General features: G+C 41.0%; 1 protein-coding gene across 7 annotated transcripts in view; it reads right to left on the bottom strand.

Moving 5' to 3' along the window:
* Positions 1–12,659, bottom strand: part of SDK1 (sidekick cell adhesion molecule 1) — a 388,222-nt gene that overhangs the window by 133,515 nt on the left and 242,048 nt on the right. For all 7 annotated transcript variants that reach the window (XM_032125651.1, XM_032125653.1, XM_032125655.1 and 4 more), the window contains 6 exons: positions 11,236–11,319; positions 5,909–6,103; positions 4,594–4,710; positions 4,176–4,343; positions 2,095–2,197; positions 829–1,005 (listed from right to left, as the gene is read on the bottom strand). In XM_032125651.1, coding sequence (XP_031981542.1) covers positions 829–1,005; positions 2,095–2,197; positions 4,176–4,343; positions 4,594–4,710; positions 5,909–6,103; positions 11,236–11,319 — 844 coding nt within the window. The remainder of the gene's footprint in view (positions 1–828; positions 1,006–2,094; positions 2,198–4,175; positions 4,344–4,593; positions 4,711–5,908; positions 6,104–11,235; positions 11,320–12,659) is intronic.

The following is a 12,659-nucleotide window of genomic DNA, read 5'->3' as shown; positions in this document are numbered from 1 at the left end:
TACACTGCCAACCACACAATTGCCATCTTCTCAGAGACATCAGGCATGACCAGCAGAAACAGATGCAATTTTAGTTAAATTAAAGCACGTGACACTACTTGAGTAAATAAATAAATAACTCTACATAAAACATTACCTTCTTTTGTTTTTTTTTTTTTTTTAATTTGATCTGCTACACACTTGTACCAAATCCACAGCTGTTGCTTTTAGTGATAAAAATAAAACGAAAGTGCACTTCACCCCAGTGGAATGACAGAAATAGAAAATATGGAATCCTGTAATGACATTTTCATAATCCTTTTCCAGAACTGAATGGCACTTCAAGCATTTTCTTGTTTTTGTTTTTAAAGATTCATAGGAATAAAGAAAGTCATACATAAAAATATTTTTTTTTTCCCTGAAAAATGATGTATAAAGAGAATGCAAGAGTAAGCAATGCCCATCCAGGGACCAGCTATTCTGATACATGTTTAACGGAGAAAAAAATACTAAAAGGAAAAAAACATTTTCTTGTTTCCAAATCTTGGCATCACAGCACAGCATCTGGGCTTTTTGGGGAAGCCCTACAGCATGGGGTGATGGAAGGATCCAGGTTTAAAGGGACCTTAGGAAGTCTCTGGTCCAAACTCCTGCTCAAAGCAGGCTCAGCTGTGAGATCAGACCAGAGTATTTTGAGGCAATTTCATTAGCAATGATCCAGGCTTAATTTCCCTTAAAAAACCCCACATCAAAAATCAAAGTTGCTGACTCTCCAGATCACCTAGAATTAAATGCTAGAAAAATACCTGAGGGTGTCTGAAACCAAGTGCAGTGAGCTGGGGTACTCACATCACTTCCAGCCGAGCCGTTCTGGAGTCATTTCCTCCAGAAGAAATGACCTCACAGGTGTAATCCCCGATGTCACCCGACCACGTCTGGCTGATGAGGAGGGTCCCATCCTTCTCTACCGTGATCCTGGAACTGCTGGATGGATTTATTACAACACTGTCCTTCTTCCAAAGGTACCTGAGTATTACAATGTTTTAGTTATTGATTACCCATAAGAACACCAGAATCGATTTATTTTAACTCTGCTGGAAGGTATCAGCTTCTGTCATCACATGTTAAAAATGACAGGCCCCTGCAGCTACCTTCAAGAGCAGTGCCTTTTACAAATTTAAGTTTTAGATCAAGTGATCAGAATGAAAAATGTAATTCCATCAGAGATATTATGTATTTTACAAGGAAAAGATGAAGTACTCATAAATGTCCAAGTTCTTAAGTTCGCCCCCACTAGAATGTTAACTCTGCAGTTAATGGTGGGTGCTGGCCCAGCTCTGCCAAGGCTCTGTAACATTGGACTGCCACAATCAGAAACTTGTTGAAGGTTTTCTAGAGCTCAGGTATCAAAAACACACCTCCCAACAGATCACAGACGTGTGGAGAGACCACACTCACAATTTCCCACCTCTAACTGAAATTTTTACAGCCATATTTCTCTTTCTGAAGTTCTTTCTGCAATTCACCCTTCAAGCACTCTCCAAGCTCTTCCCTGCATTTTATTTCATTTGTGTTGCTTTCAGACTACATTAATTTTAATGGCAAATTTATTTTCAACTTTTGAGCTTCCTCCAAATGCTCTAATGCAAATTTTAACCATCCAGACAAATTCTGGTTTCCTTTACACAGTTAGAACAGACTATAAGCCCAAGTTATTGAGTTGTTTCCAAAAACATGGGCATCTCTTGTGTGGCTTTTATGTACCCCAGAGTAAACACTTCTGAAATCCTATTCCTTCTCTTTGGCTTTTACTCTCATTAAGTATCAGCCTCTGACAAGTCGGTTTTATTGATAGTGTATTAACCTTGACAGCAAAATCATGGAAGGCTATATTGAAGTCATGAAGTGGAACATAGCTCATTGTAAATAATACATATGGCTGAAATGGAAGATGGGATTTATATGATTAATGATACAGTGTACAACCTTATAATGCAGTAATCAGGGGTTTGGTGTGAAAATCTGAGGTCCTGAAACTTTTCACCTAATGCTATTCATACAGCTTATAAAATTAAGCTGGGATAAACCACACAAACGAGAAGTGACACCACCAACCTGATTGAAATTCTGGGATCGTGAGTGGCCTCGCAGCGCAGGGTGGCTGTGGTTCCTTTGATCACTGTGCTGTCCTCGGGAGGGCGGACAATGGAAGTGCAATCTGAAAGGAGCACACGGCACAGCTCAGGTGAAATTAGAGCCTTTTGACTCGGGTATTCACTCAGAGAGCAGCCACTGAGCCTTTGTCATTCAAAGCTAGCAGGCCACTGCTCTTCAAGCCTCTGCTGTGAAGGCTCCTCTCCCTCTAAAGTCATTGTGACACAGGTGACACGCTGTGGGGTCCAGAGAGCCACAGCAGCAGAGGGCACGAGTTGAGCCCAGAGGAAAAGAATGATAAAGCTCTCTGAACTCTCCCTGGGATTGTGCAAGTGTCTGTGGCAACTCCGTGAAGTCTTAACGAGTATGTGGAAGACAACACTGAGTCAGGAAACGAGTCACACTGTTTGAAGCAGCAAAACCACAAACAACACCAAGGAAAATCTGGGCAAGGAAGAACACGCTTGAAAAATACCGAGAAAGAGGTGAACTTAAATGGCACCCTACAACTTCATCGACTCCAGGACAGAGGAGGAGTTTCTGGTAGAAAAATCTTTCATATCAGAAAAATATGTTTACTCAAATGTTTCAGAACATCCTTATTGAAGCACCTCCTGAGCCTCAGAACACAACAATTGCTGTAACTACAGCAACCAGAGCCGGTGTGAAAGATCCCCACTCTGTGTCACACACAGGAGCAGCAGCAGAGAGCATCGGCTGAGGCAGGGAGACAACCAGGGCGAGCATGGAAGATATGTGGATAATGTTAATAAGTCCCAAATCCCTACAGCGATAATCAGCATCTACTGAGATATCTCGCACATGCAGAAGAAGAGACCATCAGCAAAATCAAAAGCTGACTCTAACAGCATGGAATTTTCAGCATTACTCCTGGTGTACCTATGTAAGACTTCTGGCTCTATAATGATGCTGTTGCTACACAAACATCAGGTTATATTCACATTTCTTCCCCGCATGCAGTACAATGAACAGGAGCTATCTTTAATACATGTAACAACCATAGCTTTGAGAATTAATAGGAAGGATCTCCTTTACTTGATCCTGGATATCATTCAATTTACACCATCCTGATATCTACACCAACTCTATATTGTCAATAAGACATAAATACAACGGCCACGTGACACGAATACCTTACAGCCACTGCCAGAAATGTTTTCCCAAGTTCAAAAGGAAATATGTGGCCGATTCAGCTTGCAGACTTTGGGGATTAACAAATGCCAAATATGCACCACACATCAGCAGCATAAACCAGTACTTCAGGTGCTGGAGAGGAGAGAGGGCCACAACACTTCTCTATTAATCCTCATCATCTTCATTATTTTCAGTTGCTCTTAGTCCCAGCTCACGGATCATTATTTTGTACCTTGAGTAGCAAAAACCATGTTACACTTCAATTTAACTCACTTAGGAGTAACACAGGTGAACCTCTTGGATCAGACTCTCTTCTCCAACAGAAGAAATAAAAAACATAGAGATCAAGGGAAAATGGTGAATGGCAAAACCATTTCCTAGGTTCACACCAGTCTGTAGCACGAGGGATAAGCTGAAATCTGCTGCACTTTGATTTGGCTTCCAGCAGCACCCAGGGTAACAAAAAAATACAAAAATATGAGGAAAATCCTATCTGTTGTAACTGTGGCCACAGCCTCAGTACCAGCACGGACTGATCTGTGCTGCCTGGAGGGAGAAACCACCTGGAAACAGCCAAATCTACAAGTTAAAAACTCTGACTTGCAATGCAAGATGCCAATGAAAAACCTGAGTAAAACTGTAATTGTGATTGAAGCTCTATTTAAATACACTTCCTTTCACAAAATAGAGATTTATATGCATAATTTTCCAAACAAAAAGGGTATTTGTGATAGGCTTCCTAAAATAGACACATTATTCCTATTAAATCATACAAGTACCTCTATTAACGAGAAAAGCATAATTACTTATGAAAATTTCCTGAGCGCACAACAAAAACTGATTAATACTTGATTAAAGTTAGACTTTAAACAAAGCATTATCCTTACTCCACACTGTCAGCATCACAAAAGCATTCAGAGCTCCTTCAGAGTTGGCTGCACAGCAAGTGTAATTGCCAGCATCCTGCAGGAACACGGGCGTTATCTGGAGTCCTCCAGACTCGAGGAGAACGAAGCGAGGAATCTGCACCGAGCCACTGGCTAAGATCTGCTCTCCTGAAACACACGAGGGGGAAGCAGCATGATTAGTGTCAGGTGGGCTCAGGGATCAGGCACTGCAATTCCAGCTCTTCCAAAACATTACATCCTGCCCGGGCACCTGCTCGCAACGGCCCCACAGCAAACCCGCTGCTCATGGGATAGGGGAAGGGGGAAAGAGGCTCTGAATGGATCTACAGGATCTCAGTGACAGGAATGGAGAGGAAAATGTGGATTGCAGCTCTTCTACAAGTTAATAACTGGCTACCTTTCTTCCAGGAGATGGCAGGTCGGGGAGCCCCTGAAACTTCGCAGGTCAGCACTGCAGTCATCCCCTCGGTGACTGTGGTGTCCTCTGGGGGCTGGATAAAGGCTGGTTTGATGTCTAGAATAAAAAATTCAAACACGCTCAGTGCATCAGCTCTCAGAAAGATCCTTTAACTATTATCATGGACTACTTTGCATCCACTTTTATAGAGCTGATCATGGAGAAGGACATGACCATAAGACATGAAAACCTTTCAGCAGTGACTGTAACCTTTTCTTATTCATCTCCCAGGAATTGTCTAATCCTGTTTATTACCTACACAGAAAATAAAAATCTATCAGCGCTTGTACCTGTACAAGTAAGATGGGTTAAAGAGAAAGGAAGATAAAGCTCAAAATGAGTGTTTGGGGGGAACTTGAGAAATCTAGATAAACAAAACTATTTTCCTTCATCTTCATAACAGAGTCCTTTAGGATGAAAGGCAACTTGAGAAAGGCATTAACTTTGAAACTTAAATGTCAGCCAAAAGAATTTAGAACCTGAGCCTTATCCAAGATATTTTCTAAGTTTCTTTCTCTCTTATTTTCCCCCAGTTGCATTTTATTGCAATTTTTTTTCCTGCAGTTTCCTAGATCTATACTGAACTGGGGCTGATTTATTTTCTGAGGCCAGTAGAAATTCTGGTTGGTACGTGCAAACTGCTCTTGGGCTAAAAATCAGCTTCCTGAAGAGAAGTTTAATATTACAGAAATGACTGTTAATAATCACTTTAAAAAGAGACTACTAGGATTTGTAATTCTTCCACAGAGAAGCATGCACGTCATTAACAAAACCATTTAATCTGACTTTTCGGCCAAAAAAGACATTTAACTTGAACTTTCTTTCTTTTTCCCAACTAAATGCAGTTGGGGACAAAGGCATATAAAATGATAGCATGCACAATCATGAAGCAGTAGCTCAACTTCAGGATAGAATTACATTAGAGTGGAAATATGAAAGAAAGATAAAAGTACTTCACAATTAATCTTTCTTTTTTTTTTTTTTTCCTTTTCACTAGGATCTCTTTTTTGCTGTGTGGAATAGATGAGTTCACCTCAACCTCTCCTGATGTCATGGAGAGCTTTTCCACAGGCTTCAGCAGATTGTGCTGAGGCCACAGGGGCATTTTGGGTTTCCTTACAGCTGGGGCAGCTACACTTGACTAGAAATCAGGGCTCTGTGGGTCAAACTACAGCAGCTCAGACAAATGTGATGGGTGTGGGGTCACCTACAGGGATGACACCTCCTGCACCCCGTGCCACCACTCCTCACTCACTGGTCACATCCAGGTAGGTGTAGGTCTGGATCTCCCCAGCTTGGTTGCTGGCGAAGCACTGGAAGATGCCGGCGTCCTGGGGCCGCAGCGCGTGGATCCGCAGCCCCCCGCTCAGCAGCACCTTGTACCGGGGGTTCTCCAACCTGCTCAGGGGAACTGAGTCCTTGTACCACACCAGGGTGGGGATGGGAACACCTATTCCAACAAATAAATCGCTATTAGTCTTTGCAAAGCACTGTCATGGTCACATCCCTGTTTTCCCATCTTTCTACACCAATTGTTTATATTTTTTCCGAGCTGCTTTAGATAAATGAAGGCTACATCTCACATTATCAATGGTAATAACACACTACAGGACACAAGGGAATAAAGCCAGCAAATACTGAAGGAGCAATGTTGAGAAAACATGTTATCAAATTACTTTCTTCACCCAATCATATTTCATGCTACTACAAAATAGGATTTGGAGCAATTTCATGTGAAAAGCCAGAATCATGCTCCTTAAACAGCAGCAGCGTGGCAATACAGCCACTCTGTAAGACCGTTCCATCCCAAATAACATTCCTCTGTGCTACTGTAGCTAAGATAGCTAAAATACAAAGGAAATAGCAAATTACACATGAAAAATGAAGTGCTCACATGGCTGTACTTGAGTCCCAATTTAGCAGCTTGGTTTGAGCCAATGTACAAGCAACATGTTGCCAACAATGGGATAGCTTTACATTATTATTATTTTTATTCAGTCTCAAGCTTCACCTGTTGTTTGAAAAAAGCAGGCATAAAGTGAAATAAAATTCCTAGCCTAGATAAAACTTACAGTCCCATTTATTCCTGTTTTCTTTCATGTGCATGTTCCACAAACCCTGACACAGTTATTTCACACATATTTTTGTTGCTGTCATGTCCCTGTCAGCTGGGATGAAGTGGCTGTAAATTTATTATACACAAATAATGTAGGATTCTTTTTTCCTCAAGAGATGTCAGGGGCCTAGAACAGTCTCAGACAGCTGTTCTCATCCCACTGCTCATATCAGACAATGTTTTATCTTGACATCCCAGAAATCCCTACTGGATCAAATGCTGGGGGTTCTCTGCAGAGATCAGAAGTGAGGCAGGTATTTTATTACGTGATTAGAAAATCACTGAGTAATTAAGATTGGAAAAGACCTCCAAGATCATCCCCTTCCTGAGCACCTCTCCAATGTCTGATCACCCTTTCTGGGAAGAAATTCTTCCTGATGTCCAACTTGACCCTCCCCTGGCACAGCTTAAGACCATTTCCTTTCATCCTGCCCGTTGGTCCCTGGGAGCAGAGCCTGATCCCCATCTCACTACAACCTCACCTCAGGGAGTTGTGGAGAGCAAGAAGCTCCCCTCTGATCCTCCTTTACTCCAGGCTGAGCCCCACCAGCTTCCTCAGCCACTCCTGGTGCTCAAGACCCTTCCTCATCCCCATTCCCTTCTCTGGACACACTCCAGTGCCTCAATGTCCTTCCTGAACCGAGGGCCCAGAACTGGACACAGCACCCGGGGTGTTTTTGAACACATTTCACTTAAAACTTCAGACCTACACAACCTCTTGTAATAAGGTAAGAGACCACGAACTTAAATTCATGGGTGAGTGAAATTTGCCCAAATAGAAAAAAACAGTTTCACCAAAGCACGGAGGATGGGATGTCACTGATGAACTGAGCATCTGCAGACAATGAATTTCACTGCAATGCTGGCAGTCACTTGATGTTCTGAGAGCTAAAGTGCCATGCGAAGATCTATATAATCATCATTATAATTTTAAAACTCCCAAAATTAAATACTACTGTGTTATACTTCCATTCATATCTTCTCTCAGTGTACTTATTCTCTTTATACAGACAAAAGCTGTATTAACTCTGGAAAGAATGTACAAACAATGTATGGAAATGACTAAAAAACAACATCCAATTGCTGTTGTTACTTTTATAAACACATATCATTTACTTCCATCACCTCTGATGCTTTTGTTCTGCTGATAAACTAAAATGTACTCATAATGCAGATAATCATCTCAGGAAGAAACCCACTATGTAGAGTGCATTGTCTGATAGAGAATAGACGTGGTGTAGGAGCTTGCAATAGGCATAATTTAAACTTCATACAACAGCCCATATACAGAATTAGCGTAAATTTCAATGTTCACAATTCTCGGTGAGAGTGTTATTCATCTCTCGAAAATCCTCCTGGGCAAATACAAATTATCACTGAGTAATGAAGAAACAGATGATGCAAAATGGAATAGTTCTCTTGATGCTGAGAAGCCTGGAAATGATTTCAAGTTTAAATAATAGCAACTCCATTTTCCCACACATTAGACTCGATAGGCACCGAGGAAATAATGAAATCCTGCATTCAGAACACTCAAACCTTTAACACTGGTGTCATTCCATAAATCCCATTCTACTAACAGTATTGGCAAACCTTCTAATCCTATAATCACTGTGAGATACACCTTCCTATCACCAACTCAGCTGACAAACTGAATATTACCATCTCTATTTCTCTACTTTTCAGTTACGGGTATCTTCCTCCACTCAAAGTTATGAGTCTGAATAATAGGATCTTATCTGAGCACTCTGACGCCTGTCAGCAGCATTCATTTGGGCTTTACTGATCTTCCCACAGAGATTTGTCTGCCAAGTTGTACACATGCTCTCTTCTAATTTTGCTACCTGTTTGGTTGTAAAAATGGTTAAAACCCAGCTTCTCTTCTCTTCCTCTTCTACTCACCCCACAACCTTTCCTTCCACACACCCGCAAAGGAATTTTGCTTCTTTTCTTCTCTAAACAACTGGTGAAAAAATTATGAAGAGAACACACCTTATAGACCTTTTGCACTCTACCTTTCCAAGCAGTATCAGCCTGACCCTGCAGCTTGAGAGGTGAGAGTGGCCTAAAGGACTGGCAATAATAAATAAAATAACCTTCTTTCTCAGTTGTGTGCAGCACTATTCATTTTTCACAGACAAATTAATCTAGTGTCAGGGGGAGGAAGGGAAGGCAGGAAACAGAGATGCTGGTTCTGGCTTTGCCACTTCTTCTGTAACCTTGGGCAAATAACTTAAGGAACCCGAGGCTCAGCTCCTCCATCTGTGAAACAGCTGCTTGACTCTCTGCCAAATTTAACTTAAGAACCTCAATGAAAGGCTCAGGATATTCACTCACTCATCTTTGTTATTTATTTTTTAGCACCTCCTCTAGATCCCAGTGAGCTACTGGGGAATCCCCAAAGCCTCTCTTCCATCTACTTCTCTAAACAGGTAGAACTGAAGTCCAATTAACTGCGTTCCCCAGACACCACCACCACTGCCTGCAGCTCTAAACTTTCCACAAGCAAATAAGAAAGAGCATTTAAAGGGAAGCCATTGAACATTCAGGGTGCATCAGCCACTGCTGGAAGATAAACAGCAGAGCCTGGTTCCTGCGGCCTGATACACTGAAACTCCATTACAGGGAGCAGGGAGCTGGTCGGTGCAAGTTGCAATTTTATTTACCGTTAATCTCTGCTTATACTGTGAAATTAATCTGTCTCTCACACATTCATAGTGCTCGAAGTCTTGGCAAATGGGCTTTGTGCACAGAACCTGATGGGCCTGGGGGAAATACAATCTGTCTTCCTTTTATAGCAAAGGTAGAAGGCAGCTCTGCAGTTTCCCCAGTGCTTCATTCTCTCAGCTCAGAGCAGGAAGGCAGCAACCTTCATTTGCCATCTTTAAGTGCTGGCAATTGCCAGATTTGTGTAATAATGGATCAAAACTCCTCTATGTCCTGCCCCTTGTAAGTCTGTGTTATAGATACTCAGCAAAATAATCCACAAGGAAAGAGGTTCTCATGCTCCTGCACCACATGCATCAGCAAATCAGATGTGCACTACAAGAGCTGAGCAGAAATAATTAGTTTTGTCTAAAAAGGATTCCCATATCTCCACTGAGAATGGTTATGAGTGCCCCATCAACCCCCTTGGGAACTAAACTGCTCAAAGCAAGAGTTAGGGTAAAGGAAGAGCTGAAGTCAAACTCAGGTCTCCCTGATTCCTCCAGGTTTTGGGTTGGGTTGTCTTGTTTTTTTTTTTTTTTTTAATCCATGAAAAACATTTGAGACAGCAGTTTGGTTCCTGGGGAACTCCACTGACAGCAGGTCCTGCTGTGTTTTGCTTAAAGAGCTATTAATTAATAAGAAGACATTGTCTCTTATCATCTGATAGTTTCATTTCCATGAGAGCTTTTTGTAAGAGATCTCATCATAGGCTTCTGAAATTCCAAATCAGCAGAGCACCCTTAACACACACTTTCTTATCACACAGTTTGCAAAGATTCCTTCTAGAATAGCAGTGCTGACTCCTTCCTACATAAAACAGGGAGAAAAATGCTTGAATCATATTGGCAATAACATAATCATGCAGTAAAAACATCTTCATTGGCTCTGATTTAGAGAAAGGCACCACACAAGTAAGCTGTTAGTTAGGTTTGGGTGCTTTTTAAATCAAGGATGTGATCTTTTTCCCGAAGGATTTCATGGCATTTTATGTGTGTTGCTTCTTAAACTCAGCACCAGGGAAATTGAGAAAAAAAATGTTCAGTCCCTTGCCAGAGTCACGTAGAAATTTGGTGACTTTGAGAAACCTGCTCTAAACACATCATGACAATGTCTCCTACCTTACCAGAGTGCTGAAATAGGTGGTGATTGCATTTCTGTGCAACTCTACTTGAAACATCATTTTAGTTAGGTGGAATTCTAGACACTGGAAGCCTTTTATAATAACAAACCACCAGCCAATTAAAAACCACATATATAAGTTCTCCTGCAGATTTCATAACTACATTCAGATGTCAGAGTTACTGACATTTCTATTTTGTATAAAAGTTCTCTTAGTTTTAGAAGAAAGGGCAGTAGAACTATTGGAAATAATGACTGTTTGCATTGCAAATAATGGGTTTCATAACCATGCTTTTCCCTCAGTCCATTTTCTGGCTCTAGATTTTCAAATCTCTTGTCTAGTGACAACTCTGAAGCACAGGCAGGGTCCCAGAGTGACAGGAGCAGGACTTGTGCTCCCCATAGACAAACATCAACGTGCCAGCATTATTCCAAACTAAACTAAATCACAAGAACTGCTCAACTCTCCAAGGGGAAAGGCCCCCCTCTTCCTTTCATATGGGACCTGTGATAATGAGCAATAACACAGAGACTTCTAGACATTAAAAGCTTACAAAGATGGTTTGTATAAGATGATGTCTTCAAGACTGGACATGCACATGCCATCAATCCAGGTTGGAACACTTTTGCAGACTCACCCATGGCCTGGCACAGGATGTCCACGTCCTTCTCCACCTCAGCCAAAATCACATTCTGGGGTTCAGCCGTAAAATAGGGAGGTTCTTGAGGATGGGGAAAGCAAACAAAAGTCAGCAAGCAAAGCCACAGCAAAATGAAAAACAGGTGCTGATTAAAAAAAAATATTCATCACAGAATCTCTCCACAAGTATTTGATATAGGGGGTTACAAACAGTTTAGTTTGTCCAAGGTTTGTCTATTTGGAGGTGAGGTTTTTTTTGGTAGTAAAAGCATCATAAAAAAAAAGAAGCTGACAAGTTTTGCTATGCTGAGTATGAATTCCAGAGCTGAGTCAATGGAAGGTAAAGATTTAGGGGTTTGTGCTGCAAATTGATGCTCAGAGCAGGGGCTACTTTTCATTTTATAGGACTGAATCATGGAACATGTTAATTCCTTGCTTAGAAAGGCCCTCCCAAGAGGTTTATAAAGGTTTATATTTGCAATGTAGCATTTTATAGGATAGTTTGCTTCAGTATCTAAAGTGCATTTCACCTCAGCAAGGCGTGAAGCACCTCAAATAAAGTGCCATAGCATGTCAGAGAGTCGACATCAGAGGACAAGTGCAGCATAATTAAAAGAAATTCCTCTCAACTGTTTTATTTTGTGAAAGCAAACAGATTTAATGCTTTAATTGAAGTTATAGTAATAATCATAAAAATCCCCACTTTATCATTAGGGCTAAAGAAAAGATATTAGATGTTTAATTAAACAAAGACCAGACTGCAGAAATTGCAGAGTTTGCTGGCATGTAACTCCTTCTTCTATGCAGCATAAAATTGAAGAGCATCATGTCAAAGTCCCAGAGGCACGAAGGTTGCAGTTATTATCATGGTAACTAAAGACTGTCAAAGTCTGTTCAGTGCAATTATCATCTGAGTACCGTTTTTAGAAGGATTTTACTTGATTATAAATACAGTTCTCTTGTAGCATAACCAAACTCACTGGTAAGTTTTAGAAAACACAGAAAAGGCAAGGAAAGCAGCTTATGAAACAGAGTTATTTTATTTCCATTTTAAGGAAACTGAGTATGTTTTAAAATACGTGGGAAGCTACAACATCCAAGGTCAGCTGAGCTGACCTGCTCTTAAAACTCTTCACCAAACATGTCTGGAAAAAAAGACTTGTGGTTATAATATTGCTAGGGCATCAGCATTTTAGTAAATAAAATAAAAATCATATAAATTTATCCTGCAAAATCTTGTTGCTATCTGCAGCATAGCAAGTGTGGCTGTCACTGCACGGGGGTGACATCAGCAGGCACCAGGTCAGAACAGAAACTCCCCTTTCCCAGCACTTCTTCCCTCTCACTACAATAAAATACTTGCTTGGGTGTACAGAACTGTGGTCTCATTTGAACACCAATGGATATTACAATTCTGTATTC

Source organism: Corvus moneduloides, chromosome 16, assembly GCF_009650955.1.
Source record: "Corvus moneduloides isolate bCorMon1 chromosome 16, bCorMon1.pri, whole genome shotgun sequence".
NCBI classification, from domain to species: Eukaryota; Metazoa; Chordata; class Aves; order Passeriformes; family Corvidae; genus Corvus; species Corvus moneduloides.
This window is presented reverse-complemented; position numbering and strand designations above follow the sequence as displayed.